Source organism: Moschus berezovskii, chromosome 24 (assembly GCF_049115385.1).
Source record: "Moschus berezovskii isolate FMDL1 chromosome 24, NW_MosBer_1.0, whole genome shotgun sequence".
NCBI lineage: Eukaryota > Metazoa > Chordata > Mammalia > Artiodactyla > Moschidae > Moschus > Moschus berezovskii.
Window position 1 is genome coordinate 49367792 of NC_142483.1, and position 18024 is coordinate 49385815.

Genomic DNA, 18024 nt, shown 5'->3' on the forward strand with positions numbered 1-18024 from the left:
TTTCTAATCTTTATGCCATTTGGTTCTTTTTATTACATTACTGTGCTGGTTAGGACATCCAGTACACTGTTGAAAAGAAGTGTTAATAGCAGACATTCTTGTTGTTTTCCTGATCTCAAAGAAAATGCTTTCAGTATTTCAGCATGTCTGATATTTGTGGCAGATTTTTTTTTTGTCAGTTTAGGAGGCTCTCTTTTGTTAAGAATATTAATCATGACTGGATGTTTAATTTTATCAGACAGTTGTTCTGCATGATTAAGATAATCACATGATTTTCACTAATCTGTTAAAGTGGTGAATTATACTAATTGATTTTCTAATGTTAAATCAACCTTGCATTCCTGGGACAAACCCAACTTGATCCTGATATTTTTTTATATATACATTGGAAAATTCAGGTCGCTAATAATTTTTTTTAAAATTTGCATCAGTATTGATGAGTACTATTTGGCCTGTAATTTTCTTTACTTTGATCATCCTTGCTGGATTTCAGTATCTAGGTATCAAGGTTATCCTTGTTGTTCAGTAGCTCAGTCGTGTCCGACTCTGCGACCCCATGGACTGCAGCACGCCAGGCTTCTCTGTCCTTCTCCATCTCCCGGAGCCTGCTCAAACTCATGTCCGTTGAGTCGGTGATGCCATCCAACCATCTCATCCTCTGTCATCCCCTTCTCCTGCCTTCAATCTTTCCCAGCATCAGGGTCTTTTCTAATGAGTTGGCTCTTCACATCACGTAGCCAAAGTACTGGAGCTTCAAGGTTATCCTAATCTCCATAAAAATAAAGATTAGGATATCAAGGTTATTCTAATCATCATAAAAAGAGGTGAGGAATATTCCTCTCTTTCTACACCCAATCTTTGGGTAAGATTGGAATTATTTGTTTTTTATATGTATAGTAGAATTCAATAATGAAGCCATCTGGAAGTCAAGATTTTCCATTACTGATTTAATTTTCTTAATGTCTGTGAAACTAGTCAGATTTTCTGTTTCTCCAACTGGTTTTGTTATGTTTTTTCTAAAAATTTTCCCTTCTTACCTGAATTTTCAAGTTTATTGACATAAAGTTGTGTATGCTATGCTGTTATCTTTTAATGTTCCATATCATGTGTATTTGTTATCTTTTTCTTTCTTTAAAAATAGTGATTTGTGCTTTCTCTTATCTTTTTTATTAGTCTTGCCAGAGATCATCAATTTTATTAGTCTTTTCAAAGAACCAACTTTCAGCTTGTTGATCCTCTCTGCTTCATTGATGTTTTCTATTTCAATTAACCCTGCATAATTGCATCCTCTGTTCTACATATTTTATTTCTCTAACTTCTTAAACAGAATTTTCAACCTTTTTTCTTTTCCAATCTATTCATCGAAAACTTCAATTTCCTTCTCAAAACTGCTTTAGTAGGTAGAATTTTCCATGTTTTTGGTTTGAAATATTGCCTAATTTCAAATTTGATTTATTCTGTAATTCAAAGGTTAATTAGAAGCATGGTTCTTAATTTTGAATGTATGTGGTATTTCTTTATGCTGTGGGGTTCCAGCTTGATTGTATTGTGCTCAGAGAACATACATTGTATGATTTCAATGCTTTGAAATTTATTAATAATCTCCTTTTGGCTCAGTACCATGAAAATATTCCTTATGTGCTTGAAAAGAGTGTCTTCTGCAGTTGTAGGGTGCAAGATTCTGCATATATATCCACTGGGTAAAGAAAGTTCACTATATGGTCCAGATATTCTATATCCGTGCTTATTTTTGTCTGCTTGTTGTAGCAATTACTGAGATGGTAGTGTGTAAAAATATCTCCCTCTGTGATTCCAGCATGGTATGTTTCTCCTTATGGTTCTGCCTTAAGGCTATGTTCTTAAATGCATACATATTTTAAGTTATTATATCTTCCCAGTAGAGTGAAATGTTTATCCGAGAGAATGGACCTTCTTTATCCCTAGAAATGCTTTCTGTTTGATATTAATTAAGCAACTCTGTTTTCTTTTAGTTTAGAATTTGCCTGATGTATCTTTATCCATCCTTTTACTTCCAGCCTCTGTGTATCTTTAAGGTTTTTATATGCCTGTTATAAATGGTAGACAGATTTCAGATTCTTATTCAGCTCTGACAATCTACTTTTTGTCTTCTAACCAAAGCATTTAGCCCACTTATTTTATGGTGAATACTGATATATTTGGATATGTGTCTATCATTATATTCTGAGTTTTCTATTTGCTTCCTCTGTTCTAGCATTTTTGTTCTGTCTCTCTTCTTGATTTATTTTGAACTGTTTGTTTTTCCTTGTTCCATTTTTCTCTTTTATTGGTTTGGAAATACTCTGTTTCTATTCTTTGAGTGGTTACCTTAGAAATGAGAGCAGGTATTGTTAACTTAATCAAAGTCAAAAGTTAGCTAAAATCTTTACTTTCCAGGACAACTTTTATTCCAGTTCCCAGTCCCAGCTTCCTATTTTATTAAGTATTTTAATTTTATCTTGTTTTTTAAAAGCTGTATGACTTAATCAATTATAAATTATTTAAGACTTGTGCAAGCAATACCCAAAATTCAGTAGCTTAGCCCAATAAAAGTATATCCCTCACTCAAGTCAGAGTCCTGCAAGTCAGTCAGCTCTAGGTGGGACTCCTTCTAGAAGGGACTGTGTATGAAGAAGGCCTGTACAACCTTCAAAACTTGCCTCCTCCTTGTGGAAATATGACCAACATACACAGTCAAAGGCTTTATCAGTCAGGGCTCGTGATTTCTTTTGTAATACAGTTTCTTCAAAACTTAGATGAATTCAGACCTCTTTGTTATCATGCACTCAGAATGCTTTCTTTGGCAAGTTTCTTTGCTTTCTTGTCCCCACACCTCTCTCCCTCAAAGGGTAGCTACACCATTAATATGGTCTTTGCTAAGATGTGCTTCATTTCATTGAAACCTTTAACCAGTCTTGAACACATAAAGACTTAATCTCATTGCTCACTCTTTGAGGTCTAAAGCAGTGTACTTCCCTAAACCTTCAAGACTCTAAACTGCTGGATTCTCTTTTTTTTAAATCGAAGTATAGTTGATTGGCAATGTTATGTCACTTTCTGCCGTACAGCAAAGTGACTCGGTTATACATTAAACTTCCGGATTCTATTTCCTTTTATTTATTATCAATGAGCCAAATATTCCCAGAGCGCATTTATTTCTTATAAAATCTTTTTAATTAATCAGTTAATTTAGGCTGTGCTCATCTTAGTGACGGCGTGTGGGATCTCCCTTGTGTCACGTGGGATCTTTTGTCGTAGTGCACAGACTTACACACAGACTCTCTGGTTGTGGCACAGAGCGCACAGGCTTCAGTAGTTGTGGCGTGTGGGCTTGATTGCTCCGTAGCAGGTGGGACTTTTTAAAAAGTTTATTTTTAATTGGAAGATAATTGCTTTCCAATGTGTTGATTTCTGACATACAGCATGAATCAATCATAGGTGCACATATGTCCACTCCCTCTTGAACCTCCCTCCCCTCCCACCCCATACTAACCTTCTAGATTGTCACAGGGCACTGGGTTGAGCTCCCTGCATCATAAGCGAGTTTCCACTGGCTATCTATTTTGCATATGGTAGTCCATTCTAAAGGAGATCAATCCTGGGTGTTCATTGGAAGGACTGATGCTAAAGCTGAAACTGCAATACTGTGGCCACCTCATGCGACGAGTTGACTCACTGGAAAAGTTTCTGATGCTGGGAAAGGTTGGGGGCGGGAGAAGAAGGGGACGACAGAGAATGAGATGGCTGGATGGCATCACCGACTCTGTGGACATGAGTTTGAGTGAACTCCGGGAGTTGGTGATGGACAGGGAGGCCTGGCGTGCTGTGATTCATGGGGTCCCGGAGAGTCGGACACGACTGAGCGACTGAACTGAACTGAATGTGTATCTTTCAGTGCTACTCTTTCAATTTGTCCCACCCTCTCCTTCGCCCGCTGTATCCACAAGTCTCTTCTCTATGTCTGGCATGCGGGATCTTAATTGCTCAACCAGGGATCGAACCTGTGTCCCCCACATTGCAAGGCAGATTCTAACCACTGGACCACCAGGGAAGTCTGCCCTGTAATGTCTTAACAGTTGGTTACAATAACCTCAGATATGCAGATGACACTACCCTTATGGCAGAAAGTGAAGAGGAACTCAAAAGCCTCTTGTTGAAAGTGAAAGAGGAGAGTGAAAAGGTTGGTTTGAAGCTCAACATTCAGAAAACAAAGATCATGGCATCTGGTCCCATCACTTCATGGGAAATAGATGGAAAAACAGTGGAAACAGTGTCAGACTTTGTTTTTTTGGGCTCCAAAATCACTGCAGATGCTGATTGCAGCCATGAAATTAAAAGACGCTTGCTCCTTGGAAGGAAAGTTATGACCAACCTTGATAGTATATTAAAAAGCAGAGACATTACTTTGCCAACCAAGGTCCATCTAGTCAAGGCAATGGTTTTTCCCGTGGTCATGTATGGATGTGAGAGTTGGACTGTGAAGAAGGCTGATCACCGAAGAATCGATGCTTTTGAACTGTGGTGTTGGAGAAGACTCTTGAGAGTCCCTTGGACTGCAAGGAGATCCAACCAGTCCATTCTAAAGGAGATCAATCCTGGATGTTCATTGGAGGGATTGATGCTAAAGCTGAAACTGCAATACTTTGGCCACCTCATGCAACGAGTTGACTCACTGGAAAAGACTCTGATGCTGGGAAAGGTTGGGGGCGGGAGGAGAAGGGGACCACGGAGAATGAGATGGCTGGATGGCATCACCGACTCTGTGGACATGAGTTTGAGTGTACTCCGGGAGTTGGTGATAGACAGGGAGGCCTGGCGTGCTGTGATTCATGGGGTCGCGGAGAGTCGGACACGACTGAGCGACTGAACTGAACTGAACTGAACAAGACAGTTGGTTAAAGTGTAACCAATTACAGCTGACACATGATACTAAGTTTCTGTTCTACAGACCCATCTCCTAGGGCTGCTAGCTCATGATCCACCCCAGAATTATTACAGGCAATCATTTTGCCCATGCATCACAAATCAACCCTTTCCAAGCCTTCTGTCAGTTTCCTTGCTATCCATTGTGTGATCACTAAGCCCATGCCACATATCTGATGTTGTTGAAATGGTTCTCTTCAACTTACAAATTTCTACATTAGTCAAGAGGAGTACAACTAGTTGGAGTGACAGGCTCTAAATCTGTGAATTAGCATAATAGAGGTTTATGTTTATAGCATATTCCACACTGATTGGGAGACTCTCCTTGTGTGTCTGCTCCAAGTAGTGACCCAAGGATCCAGGACAGTGTGGTGTCTCCCATCTTCAATGGGTGGCCTCCATGGGGGCCATGAAAGGGGAAGAGAAAGTGCATGGTGTTTTATGGCTCTGCCTGAAATTGGTGCATATTACTTCTGTTTCCATTTCCATTCCATCAGCTGGAACTCAATAATATGATCTCAACTATTTGCAAGTAAAGCTGGAAAACAGTATTCTTTTGTGGCTGAGAGGAGTAAAAGTGAATAGTAACGTAGAGCCAGTCTCTGCCCTACCCCGTGAGACTTTACTGTTGTTTCCATTCAGCGTTTGTTTAAGAGTCATTCTCATACTTAGCACTTCCTTGCTCTTTTTCCACTCTTGCATATAATATGTTCCTTCTGGGATCACTTTCTTTCTGCCTGACGTACATCATTTAGAATTTCTTTCAGTGAGTGCCTTCTGGCGGTAACCTCTCAGTTTTATCTAAAATTTGTCATTCAATTTGCCATTCTCTTGAGAGATATTTATTATGGGACCTTTCCTTAATGGTGGGAGAATTCCTGTTATACTGTCTACCTTAGGCAGCACTGGGATGTGTTTCCTGCTTGCTATTCCTCATGAGATTGTTAAAACTTATGCTCAGATGCACTCAGTTTTACAAATGCCTTTGGGTAAAATATGACTTCAGAAATGTAGTTGTATCTCTGAATTCACATAATTATGTAATTTTTGGTCAAAGAATTACTTTATTGACAGATCATCAATGCATTTAAGATTTTATTATCTAGCATTTTTAGTAACTTTTTGAAAGAAAAGGGAACCCAAGGGGGACCCAATATAGTCTTCCATATTACTCTATCTGCTGATATTCTTCACAAGTTCAAGGCCATTTCCTCACCAAATGGTGACTTCTTTAGTAGAGGACAAATATTAGACTTTCTTTGCATTCTGTTCCAAAAGGAAAGCATCCTCATTAATGGAAGTTCCAGATTAAATCTAAGTGAAAATGAAAAAGTCTCTCAGTCGTGTTCAACTCTCTGCAACCCCATGGACTGGAATGGGTAGACTTTTCCTTCTCCAGGGGATCTTCCCAACTCAGGGATTGAACCCAGATCTCCCACATTGTAGGTGGATTCTTCACCAGCTGAGCCACCTACCCGCTGATCCACCACTCTAAGGTGAACACAGAGTGCCCACCCCCTCCATCACATAGAAAAATAGATATGGAACTCTCTGTATAAGAGGATTAAACCCACTTCCTTGGGGGTTATTGCTGTGTTGGGGGATAAAACTGCTGCTGCTCTGTCCAGCACAGCCTCCCCACACCTTAACCTGGCTTTTAGTATTGTATGTTAGTCGCTCATTCATGTCCGACTCTCTGTGACTCCATGGACTGTATCCTGCCAGGCTCCTCTGTCAGTGGGATTCTCCAGGCAAGAATACTGGAGTGGGTTGCCATTTCCTTCTCCAGGGGATCTTCCCAACCCAGGGATCGAACCCGGGTCTCCTGCATTGCAGGCGGAAGCTTTACCGTCTGAGCCACCAGGGAAGCTGCTGCTGCTGCCAAGTCACTTCAGTCGTGTCCGACTCTGTGTGACCCCATAGATGGAAGCCCACCAGGCTCCCCCGTCCCTGGGATTCTCCAGGCAAGAACACTGGAGTGGGTTGCCATTTCCTTCTCCAATGAGTGAAAGTGAGAAGTGAAAATGAAGTCGCTCAGTCGTGTCCGACCCTTAGCGACCCCACGGACTGCAGCCTACCAGGCTCCTCCATCCATGGGATTTTCTAGGCAATAGTACTGGAGTGGCTTGCCGTTGCCTTCTCCACCAGGGAAGCTACTAGGCTCTTAATAAGTGCTCCATAAATACCCCATGGAAACTGAGCTCACATATTTCTTTCTAACAAATTAGAGAACCACACAAATATATTTTTTAAATGTTTAAACATCTTTATGCATGGCGCTTTGCTCTCTTGTGGGAATTAGCACATTTAGGTTTACAGTGAAGACTTTCTGGGTCTTTGCCTTTATCTTTACAACTAAATCATTGTTTCCATGAGAACAAGAGCCTGCATGCCACTTTCCATGTACCTCACAGGCTAGTACAGTGCCTCGTGTGTATGTGGCTGGTGTTCAGCAAAGTAGGTGGATTGGTTGGTCAAGTAAGTAAGCCTCTGAAATCACAGATATTTGCCATTTCAGAGCTGGTAGGGATTAAAGGTGTTGTCCACAGCCTCAGGACAAGAAATGCCCTAAGACAATGGTTAGCCAATACCTATCAAATGCAGTGGAGCATATCCTACCTGCAGGAGGCTAGCCTCTATTCAGGTCAAAGGTGAGCTCTTCTCACTCATTTGTGAGCTCCATCATACCTCCATTCCACCCCATAGAGTAGATCCACATTCAGGAGGCTTGTGGCTACAGAGCAGAGTACATATCACAAGACCACGACCCCGGTGAGACCCCTGATTGGCCACAATCAGTGGAGCACTCTAGTACATATTTTTGAGTAACACGTGACATGGGGGAAAAGGGCTCTGAAAGCAGTTTCTGGGATCAACCCACGCTAATGAAGTGAGTTGCCATGTGTTTTTCCCAGATCTTTGGTTTCTGACCAAGACTTGAGAGGAAAGGCGACGGTCAGCTTCCAGGACGTGACACGGTCTCTGTTTCTCTGCAGCTGCGGGTCTTCAAGCTGGCCAAGTCCTGGCCAACCTTAAACACGCTCATCAAAATCATCGGGAACTCGGTTGGGGCTCTGGGGAACCTCACCATCATCCTGGCCATCATTGTCTTCGTCTTTGCTCTGGTTGGCAAGCAGCTCCTGGGGGAAAACTACTGCCAAAAGCGAAAAAAAATCGCAGCGCCCAATGAAGACTGGCCGCGCTGGCACATGTACGACTTCTTCCACTCCTTCCTCATTGTCTTCCGGATCCTCTGTGGCGAGTGGATTGAGAACATGTGGGCCTGCATGGAAGTTGGCCAGAAGTCTATCTGCCTCATCCTTTTCTTGACAGTGATGGTGCTGGGCAACCTGGTGGTGAGTGCATGGGCAATGCAGAAGACTTCAGGGTTACCCTAGAAAGCTTTGACGTTGCACGTGTGCTGCCACATCGCAGCTCCCTGACGGAAAAGCCTTCAAACGGTCCAGAGAGGTGTGGGGCACATCATGAGAACTGCCCATGGGGAGGCAGCAGGAATAAGCTTATGCGACAGAGCAGGAAAGACCTGGTTTAGAAGCCCAGCTCCACGTCTCATAAAGTTGGGTGATCCCGTGCAAGAGACAATCTCCTGACTTTTTAATTCCCTTAAAATCAAAAAAATAGTGCTTACTCATGGGCTTACTGGGAGAATTAAATTACAGGAGCAATATATGCAAATTGCCCAGTGCAGCGTCTGAGCTGTGGCAGAAAGTCAATAAATGTTAGCTGTTAGTTGTTGAAGGAAACTTTCCCTTCCCCACTGTAGGGGGTATGAGGAGATTTTTCTGGGGGGTGGGTAGGGAATAAGAACTGACTGATATCTCAGAGCTACGTGGGTTCTAGCTAAGAGCATGAGGGCAAGCACAATGGGACTAGAGGAAGGAGCTAGATTATAGACAACATCCAACATCATGATGACAATAACAAAATCCTCTCCCAGGTTTGGGGGAAGCCCCTCTGGAGGCCTTCATCCCAACTGGCCCCACCACCCCTTCCCTGTCCCAGCCTGGCTCCTCCCCCTCAGCTTGTATCCACTCTCTCAAGTTCCGAGTGCCCTTGCTCTCCTAGCTCTGGCCTGGGTAGGGGGAAGGTGTGACTTCTAGGAACATTTTTCTCTCTTTTTTTTAATTGAAGTATAGTTTATCTACAATATTGTATTAGTTTTAGATGTATAGCTTAGCAATTTGTTTTTTTCCCATTATGGGTGATTACAGGATATTGAGTTTGACTCCCTGTGTTATACTATAAATTCTTACTGCTTATCTATTTTATGTATAGTAGTTTGTATCTGTTAATCCCTTACTCCTAATTTATCCCACCTTTCCCCTTTGGTAACCACAGTTTATTTTCTATGTCTGTGAGTCTGTTTCTGTTTTGTATATTCATATTTATTATTTTTTAGATTCCACATAAAGGTGATATCATATAGTCAGTTTCTCTGTTTGACTTATTTCACTAAGCATTATATCCTTTAGGTCCATCCATGTTGCTGAAAATGGCAAAATATATTCTTTTTATGGCTGAGTAATATTCCATTGTGTGTATGTGTGTACACTGCATCTTCTTGAGCCAGTCATCTGCTGATAGACATTTGGGTCACTTCCATGTCTTACCGGAGCCCCTTTCTTATTGCCCTGGAAGTCAACCAACCTGAATTCTTTTCCCATAAGAATTTTACAGATAAGGGAAAACTAAACCATAAGACGGGGTGAAAAGACAAATCCAGGCTCTTCAAAGTCTTTCCTACCAGGGTTCCTGAGCCAGAGCAGCCTTCCACCCACTCTCTGAGTAGGGGGCTGGACAGAACACCTTTCCTCCCAGCTGAACTCCCCACCCTTGCAGAGTCACAGGGGCCCCTGACCCTGAGGCAGGAAGTTTGCCTCTCTGAGCATCCACATGTAAAAAACATCCTCATGTCATTTCCTCTTCACAGCCACTCTGAAAGGTAGGGAATCCCCACTCCCTGCTGATAGGGGAAGGACATGAAGTTGGAAGCAGAGAGGAGATGTACCCAAGATTCCAGAGTGAGCAGTTGAACCAGGGTATGGCTGATAAGGGTGGTCCTGGGGTGTGCCCAGGCCTGCTCCTTTTGTTGTCCCTTAATGTCCCTTTGCTCAGCAGGAGTGACCCTCCTCTATGGCGGAGAATGCTTCCAGGCCATGTCCATGTGGCGTGGGTGTGGACATCTTAAGGGCATCCCCAAGGCTCCTCTCAGTTGCCGTCAGAATGTCCATTCCCCCAAGAAGAAAAGCATCTTGGGTGGGCAGAAGAGACCCAGGTGTGGCTGTCCTGCCATCCAGCTGCCAACCTGGTGGGCTGTGGAAGGGCTCAGCTCATCGACTGAGTGATCTTCCCGTCTGTACCTTGTCTCCAGGTGCTTAACCTCTTCATCGCCCTGCTGCTGAACTCCTTCAGTGCCGACAATCTCACACCGCCTGAGGACGATGGCGAGGTGAACAACCTGCAGGCGGCCTTGGCGAGGATCCAAGTGTTTGGCCAGCACACCAAGAGGGCTCTCTGCAGTTTCCTCAGCCGGCCCTGCTTGCCCCCCCGGTCCAAGGCAGAGCCCCAGTTGGTGGTGAAACTCCCACTCTCTACCTCAATAGCCAAGAACCACATTGCTGCTGACACAGCCCTGGGGAGCCCCGGACGGCCCCCGGCTCTCAGAAGCCCCAGGGACGACCACAGTGACTTCATCACCAATCCTAACATATGGGTCTCTGTGCCCATTGCTGAAGGCGAATCCGACCTGGATGACTTGGAGGAGAATGGTGAGGAGGATGCTCAGAGCACTGGGCAGGAAGTGATCCCCCAAAGGCAGGTGAGAGTTCTCCCATGGGATAACCACAGGAAGCAGGGAGGGGCCTCAGGGCTGGAGTGACCAGGGGCAGTAGGGAAATTTTAATAAGAGGTTTTCCAACCTCAGGGCTGGTGCAGCCTTGAAGAACCCCAGGCAAGCCAGGTATAAGAGCCCTAGACGTTAGGAAGCACGGGCCATGCCAAGCTCTCTGGAGAAGGTTGCATTTAAGCAGGGCAATCAGGGAGCAGGGGCAGTGCCACCTGGAGATGCTTTAAAGTGTCTTTCCTACAGCTGCCCCATTCATTCCACCCAACCAGGGCTCTGTGCAGGAGATGCTAATAAGATTCCTCTAAGAACAGGATGCTGTCCAAAAGCAAGACTCCTCTCATCTTCACCAGCAGCCTAAATGATCACTATGTGACTCATTCATCCAACTTTTCCCGACAAGGGATGTCACAGGGAAATGACACTTGCTCCTTTGGCACCAAGGAATTTAAGCACATTTTTTGGTAACATATATTTTTAAATGCTTTGCACGGCTCCTTTCTACCTTGAGGTATAAATTAACCCTTGTTAATCTCTTCTCAACAACTCAGCACATGCACCTCTTCACAACATGGAAAGGCAGGGGTGCCTATGGAACCTGGGGACAAAGAATGCTAAGGCCACTAAGTGGCCTCAGACAGCTGTGCTTTGAGTCTGCAGCTCTTCCCTAGCCTCCTTCCCTTGCAGCTGTCACTGCTCTTGTGTTCCAGCAGCTGCTGTTATCAGCTGCCATATTTTACATGCCTTTGTCTGGGTGACAGCCGAAGGCAGGGCATCAACATCCCCAGAGTAAAGGACATGAACTCTGTCACAGCCATCTCCACTCAGAGTCATTTTCAATTACTTTGGGGGTTCTTGGGGTCTCCAAAGGGCCAAGTTCATGACCACTCTGACCCCAGGACAAGTGATAATGATCATGGCTAACATCTATGGAGCCAAGCACTACTTGCTAAGTGCTTTGCAAGTATGAACATATTTAGTCATCAAAATAACCAAATAAAGTAGATCTTGCCTTCTCAAGTTTGCAGATGGGAAAAATGGAAATAAGAGAGGTTAAATAACTCGCCTAATGTCACACAGCTTGTAAGTAATGATGCCAGGAGTCACACACAGATCCACCTGGCTATATGTATATACATTAATTGCATATATCAAGTCCTTGGCTCTGGCAGACAATGCTGTGCAATATCTCTTCAGAGTTAGAAGTGATCAACTGAAGGTGAGCCCAGGTACCCAAGAGAGGACTTTCTCTCACTATCAGGAGCAGCTGCAGCAAGTTGGGAAGTATGAGGACCACCTGCCCCCCAGGAGCCCAGGGTCTGGAATATCCTCTGAGGACCTGACTCCATACCTAGGTGAGAAGTGGAAAGACGAGGCTCCTGCTCAGGGCCCTGCAGAGGTAGGTATGTGAGCTTCCTGGAGAGGTTGAAAAGCCTGCCAGACACTGACCAGTGGGATAGTGGGGCCTGGGGGCTGGGGCTGGGCATGAGGCTTTCCAGACCACACTCAACCAGACCTCACGTCTCATCTTGGGAATTGTTAAAGTCCTTCCTAACCTCTGGGCTAATCAGTATGATTTTATCGGGAAGAAAGAGGTTCCATAGACTGGGGGTCCAGGACCCATTCCTCAACCCTCTCTGAGCCCCCGTGCCTCCATCTGGAAGCCAAGTGGTTATGGCTACTTGGTAGCACTCTTTTGAAGCTTCCATGAGATGCTGCTTGTCAAGTGCTTAACTCCTGCCAGAAATGGAATAAATGCCCAGAAAATGACAGCCAATAAAAAAGGAAACTAAAAGACAATGCACAGAGAAAGTTAAGTATCTTTCAGAGCCAGCAGATAAAAGTCGGAGTTGCTGTGGGTGAAGAAGTCTTCCCCGTGACCACCCCCGCTTTCTTTTGTCCACACCATCTTCTCTGGTCAAAACCAGACTGGTGCTGGGGAGAGGCTGTCTGTACTGAACGATGTACTGACAGGCTCACACAGACCGAACAGGAAGAAGATCTTACAAGCAGTAAAAATAAACTTGGTGGTTTCATTACAAATCTTTAAAGAAAACAAGTTACATTGAAGGAGGTATCTCTAAAGATTTAGCATCTGTAATAGCTCCATGTTACATTCAAGAATTTAACTTGACACCTAACCACTGAGTTCCAATGGTGACAGGCACCGGGGAGGCAAAGATAAGGAAGACATAATTCATCCTGAAGCTATCAAGCCCATCAGCTTGAGGAGTGCCGGCCACTGGCTGTGTGCCTCTGGGCAAGGCTGGCCCAGAGGGGTGAGAGAAGAGGGTGGGCTGACATGGGGTTTGAGGGCCCTGGATGAACACCGGCTTCTTGGCTCCAGCTGGGTGAGGAGTACTCTCTTCTTCATGTGGACAGCATATTTCTGATGAGCATTGTAAGGACTCCCCTGGCCAGTCTCAACTTGGTGTTTTCAGTGCATTCCTGCTGGGGATTGTTTTTGTTTTTGTTTTGTCCATGACCCCAGCCAGGCAGGGAGGGGCCTGACAATGACAGATGGGACCCACCCACCCCCATTTGGGTCCATTAGCCGAGCGATCAGGTTTACTAATATGAGAGCAGCTTCAGCTCCTAATTGAATTCATCTGGAGACATTACAGGGCTGAAGCTGCCAGGAGGGCAGCAGGGCCCCTGCAGCATTGCTCCGTGATTAAATATTCAAGCCCAGTGAATGCTGAGAGTCTTGATGGGTGTAATTACGGTGTCTCGGGCCATCGCCAGCCCTCCATCAGGGGCCTGGAGGTTTAAAGCCTTGCATGGCTGAACCTCTGGGGCTCCGTGGAGAGCACTGCTGTTCTGGGGTTCAGCTGGCAAGGCACCAGAACAGAAGGGGCACCGTGGTGGGTCAAGCCTCGAGGGGCTCTCGCTGTATCTTGGGGCATCTTGGAACTCCAGGCCCATTGGGCCAATGGTGACCGTGTGCAGATTCACGGGGCCCCGCGGAGAGCTGGGTTCACTGCTGGGGCTTCTGCCCTGCAGGGAGCGGACGACACGAGCTCCTCAGAAGGCAGCACTGTGGACTGCCTGGACCCCGAGGAGATCCTGAGGAAGATCCCTGAGCTGGCAGACGACCTCGATGAGCCAGACGACTGCTTCACGGAAGGTAGAATGGCAGCCACAGGCCTCCTCCCCTTGACATTCATTAGGGCCAGAATCCAGCTCATCTGGACACTTCTGTGCTCAGGGCTCTGGCCTGGGGTCCACGGGAGACAGACAAGCAGGAACCCTTTCTCCTTACTCTCAGGCTTGAGGGCCCAGCGTCAAACACGAATGCCAGACTCCCAGAAGTTGAGCAGTGGAATCTGTATCTCCCGCCACATTAGACACCGCAAACATGCTCTGCCTTCCTCATCACCTTTGAAAACACCTCACTGAGTTATAAACCTGCCCTGTTGAGGGTGAAAGGGAAAGATAGCCACTGCCATAAACTCTTGATTGGGGACCCAGAGGAGAGCAGGATCATCAGTGTCCCTCCATCCCTTGTGTGACTCTTACAGGCAGAACCTGCATCTTTTATTTTTCTTTTTCCTCAGTATTTAGAACAGCAAGGCCTGGCATGTCCTCAGTAGATATTTGTGAAATAAATGAATAAACATATATTTCATACAATGAAAGTAATTGTGGCCTAAATAAACAAATGAACCATTTAATTGAGTTTCTACTTTCACATGACCCTGGGCTGGGCTGCCCCCGGGCCCCATCCCGGCCGTAAGGCCCTCCCAGTTCAGCACAGGCTCAGGCGTGGCCCCTCGGACACCCCAGGCCCAGGCCGCGTGTCTTGTCCAGCCACCAGAGAGGGTGGGATATGGAGAGGGACCGTGGCATCACCCGCAGGGAGGAAGATGCCTGTGAGGAGGTGGGAGCGAGCAGGACCAGTGGTGGAGAGAAGGAAGGGCAGGATGGAAAGGCTGCCTGAAAAGGGACCCGGCTTCTCTCATATCCCAGGAAAGAATCCTTTTCCAAAGGAGCTGCAAGTGGGTTTCCCAGCAGAGCGGTTTCCCCACCAGGGCTAGAGCCAAATGCACTTCCTTTACTAGTGGAACATCACTCACCCCCAGTCCCTTCTCCCCACAGGCTGTGTTCACCACTGTCCCTGTTGCAGAATGAACAGCTCCAGGTTTCCATGGGCCACAGGCTGGCAGGTACGCAAGGCCTGCTTTCGCATCGTGGAGCACAGCTGGTTTGAAAGTTTCATTGTCTTCATGATCCTGCTCAGCAGTGGAGCGCTGGTAAGGGGAGATGGGGTCCCTGCCCCAGAGTCCTTCAGGTGTGTGATCTCCCAACATCCAGAGGCCCTGGGGCCACAACAGTGGGCTCCTTTGACCCCTAGGCCGGAAGTCCCCAACCTGTGACTGAAAGGTGATATGCAGCCCAGCATGAGGGCTCCTCTTAGCAGGAGTGCATGATCGGTGCTTGAGGTACCCAGGTCATGGCCTGCTACACCTGACTGCGTGGATTTCAAGCACTGAGTGTGGTAGACAGGGAAACGGACACTCAAAGGCTTTATGGGACTTATCCAAGGTTACCCAGCTTTTCAGTCATAAAACCCAACTTTGCCCTCATTTGATCCCAAAGTCCCTGATTTTCCACCTTCTGGCCTCCCAAACACACCGCCCTTTTCTGAGGGCCCAGAACCAAGAGGACTGCCCTTCCCTGCCTGATCAGGTCACTTGCAAATACTGCCATCATTCATTCAAAGCTCATGGAAAATCATCACAACAGCACTTCTCAAAATTTAATCACCCAGGGAACTTCTTAAGATGCAGATTCTGATTCAGTAGATCTGGGGTGAGGCCTGAGAATTTGCATTACCAACAAGCTCCCACATGGTGCTGATGCTGGTCCACAGGCCACACTTTGAATAACGAGGCCTTACAGTCCGAGAGATTCTGAGCTGAGATACTTCCTAAGCCAGCTCAGTGGTAAAGAATCTGCCTGCCAATGCAGGAGATGCAGGTTCGATCCATGGGTCAGGAAGATCCCCTGGAGGAGGAAATGGCACTCCAGTATTCTTGCCTGGAGAATTCCATGGACTCAGGAGCCTGGCAGGTTACAAACAGTCCATAGACATGCAAAGAGCTGAATGCAACTGAACATACACACTCATCCTAAGCCTCTTGCTGAATGCCCAGCTTTGTAGCATACAGAAGGATGTTTCCCTCTGCACCGTGGCATAGTCTCACCACGCAGTCTCAACTCATCTTCCCAATGATCCAAGGTAGACATGGACACAGGAAGGGATTTATCATCCCCAGGGGTCCACATTTATGGATGAGGACATCACAGCCCCAAAAGCCCCCAGCTCATTAGTTAAAGGGAGTACTCACGTCCCAGCCTCTTGACTCATAGCCCCAGTGTTCCCACTTTTCTTGCTCCCCATGTGTCACTTACTCCCTGAAAGCAATATACTGACCATCTGGGCATGCCCTCCAAAGCCACATTTCCCAGGAAGGGAGGCCAAACTGCTGAGGGTGTTGTCTCAGCATTCAGGAGGAACCAAGGAAGGTGAGAAGGTCTGATGGGAGGAAAGCTAAGCCAGCAAGGGCACAGAGCTGAGGGAGGAGAGTCTCGTGTAGCAGGCTGGCCTGCCATCTTGGCTGAATGGAGAGGGGCTGGCAGCATCTGGCAGTGCCCACTGCCCTGACACGGGGTGGTGAGGTCTCTCTCAAACAGCAGTCTCAGCCCAGTCCTAAGTGCAGAGGCCACACTGCAGGGCAAGGGGAGGCTGGGCAGTGCATTCGCCACACATACCCTTCCCTCTATCCTGAGAAAGGTAACCTCCTTCATTTGATGTGACTATAACCACATCTGCTAGGGACTGGGTGCTTTCTTCATCATCTCCTTCCCTTCTCTCTCTACTCCCTTCTCCACACACCCCAGCTGCCCCCCCACCCTCCCTCCAGGCAGGGAGCACACATCCCACCCTAGCTGCTGAACCCGCCCCAGCTTTGCCCTCCCATCCCCCTTTCCTTCCCCAAGGGACTGAACTGGCTGGCACCAAATTTAGTCTTCCTTATGCTTTTACTTTGAGTACATTTTTTTTTAAATAGCATGAGTTTTTATCTGACAGAGTGCAAAAAAAAAATACTTGGAAATTATGGGAAAATGCAAAGGAAAAATAACACCCATTTTCCTATCAGTCGGGGAGAATCTCACTTTGAAAACATTTTGGTGCACTTCCTTCCCATCTTTTTTATGCATGTAATACATAAGTATTACAAAATGGAAATCACACTTGTGCATTTCATAATTTCTCAGTAAATTTTCTTGGTAATTTGGTCTTCCTGTCTTATTGACTGGCCGCAGTGTAGCTAACCCCCACACTCACTCCTGATAGCATTGACTCTGCCTGCAATGCTGGAGATGCAGGAGACCTGGATTCAATCCCTGGGTTGGGAAGATGCCCTGAAGGAGGGCACAGCAACCCACTCCCGTATTCTTGCCTGGAGAATCTCATGGACAGAGGAGCCTGGTGGGCTACAGTCTATGGGGTCACAAAAGAGTTGAACGTGACTGAGCGACTGGGAACACACACACACATCCTTTTGTACACTCCTTTGGAGGCGTCGGCTTCTTTCCTGCCTTAGATCCAGCCTTAGAAGCAGAACTGGAAGCAGGAATTCTTGTTCAATTTGTGGAGGGCACCCTCTGGGGCTTCCCTGGTAGCTCAGTTGGTAAAGAATCCACTTGCAGTGCAGGAGACCCCGGATCAATTCCTGAGTTGGGAAGATCTGCTGGAGAAGGGATAGGCTACCCACTCCAGTATTCCGGCCTGGAGAATTCCATGGACTGTTGGACACAACTGAGCGGCTTTCACTTTCCTCTGGGCTGGAGCACGTGAAGGAAGAAGGGAAGAACAGGGAAAGGAGCTGAAAAAAGACATGGTTCCCATGAAGCCCAGCCTCACCCTGATCCCATGGGAGCTCTGAAGCATCAAGGCCATCACAGGACTGTCCCACCTTGAACCAAGGGGACAGTCAGACACTGGCTGCAGCTGCCCCCAGAGGGGTGATACAGTCTCCTAAGGTGGAGTCACTTCCCTTCAGCCCAGAAACGTGTTCTCAGGCAACAGGCATCACCAGCTGTTAGCAACCAACATTCACAGTAGCTCGAGATGGTCACACTGGTTCCTTAAACAGGATCTGGGTAGGACACCAACAATAGGTAGTGTCCTTAGGATACGTTCTTGAAGGCAG

The 18024-nt window shown here is 46.4% G+C and overlaps 1 protein-coding gene across 1 annotated transcript in view; it reads left to right on the forward strand.

Annotated features, from left to right (window-relative positions):
* SCN10A (sodium voltage-gated channel alpha subunit 10) overlaps nucleotides 1–18024 on the forward strand; it is a 111535-nt gene that overhangs the window by 75309 nt on the left and 18202 nt on the right. The window contains exons 16-20 of the mRNA XM_088831687.1: nucleotides 7938–8297; nucleotides 10334–10780; nucleotides 12066–12203; nucleotides 13808–13931; nucleotides 14903–15057. Of these exons, the coding sequence (XP_088687813.1) occupies nucleotides 7938–8297; nucleotides 10334–10780; nucleotides 12066–12203; nucleotides 13808–13931; nucleotides 14903–15057 (1224 nt within the window). The remainder of the gene's footprint in view (nucleotides 1–7937; nucleotides 8298–10333; nucleotides 10781–12065; nucleotides 12204–13807; nucleotides 13932–14902; nucleotides 15058–18024) is intronic.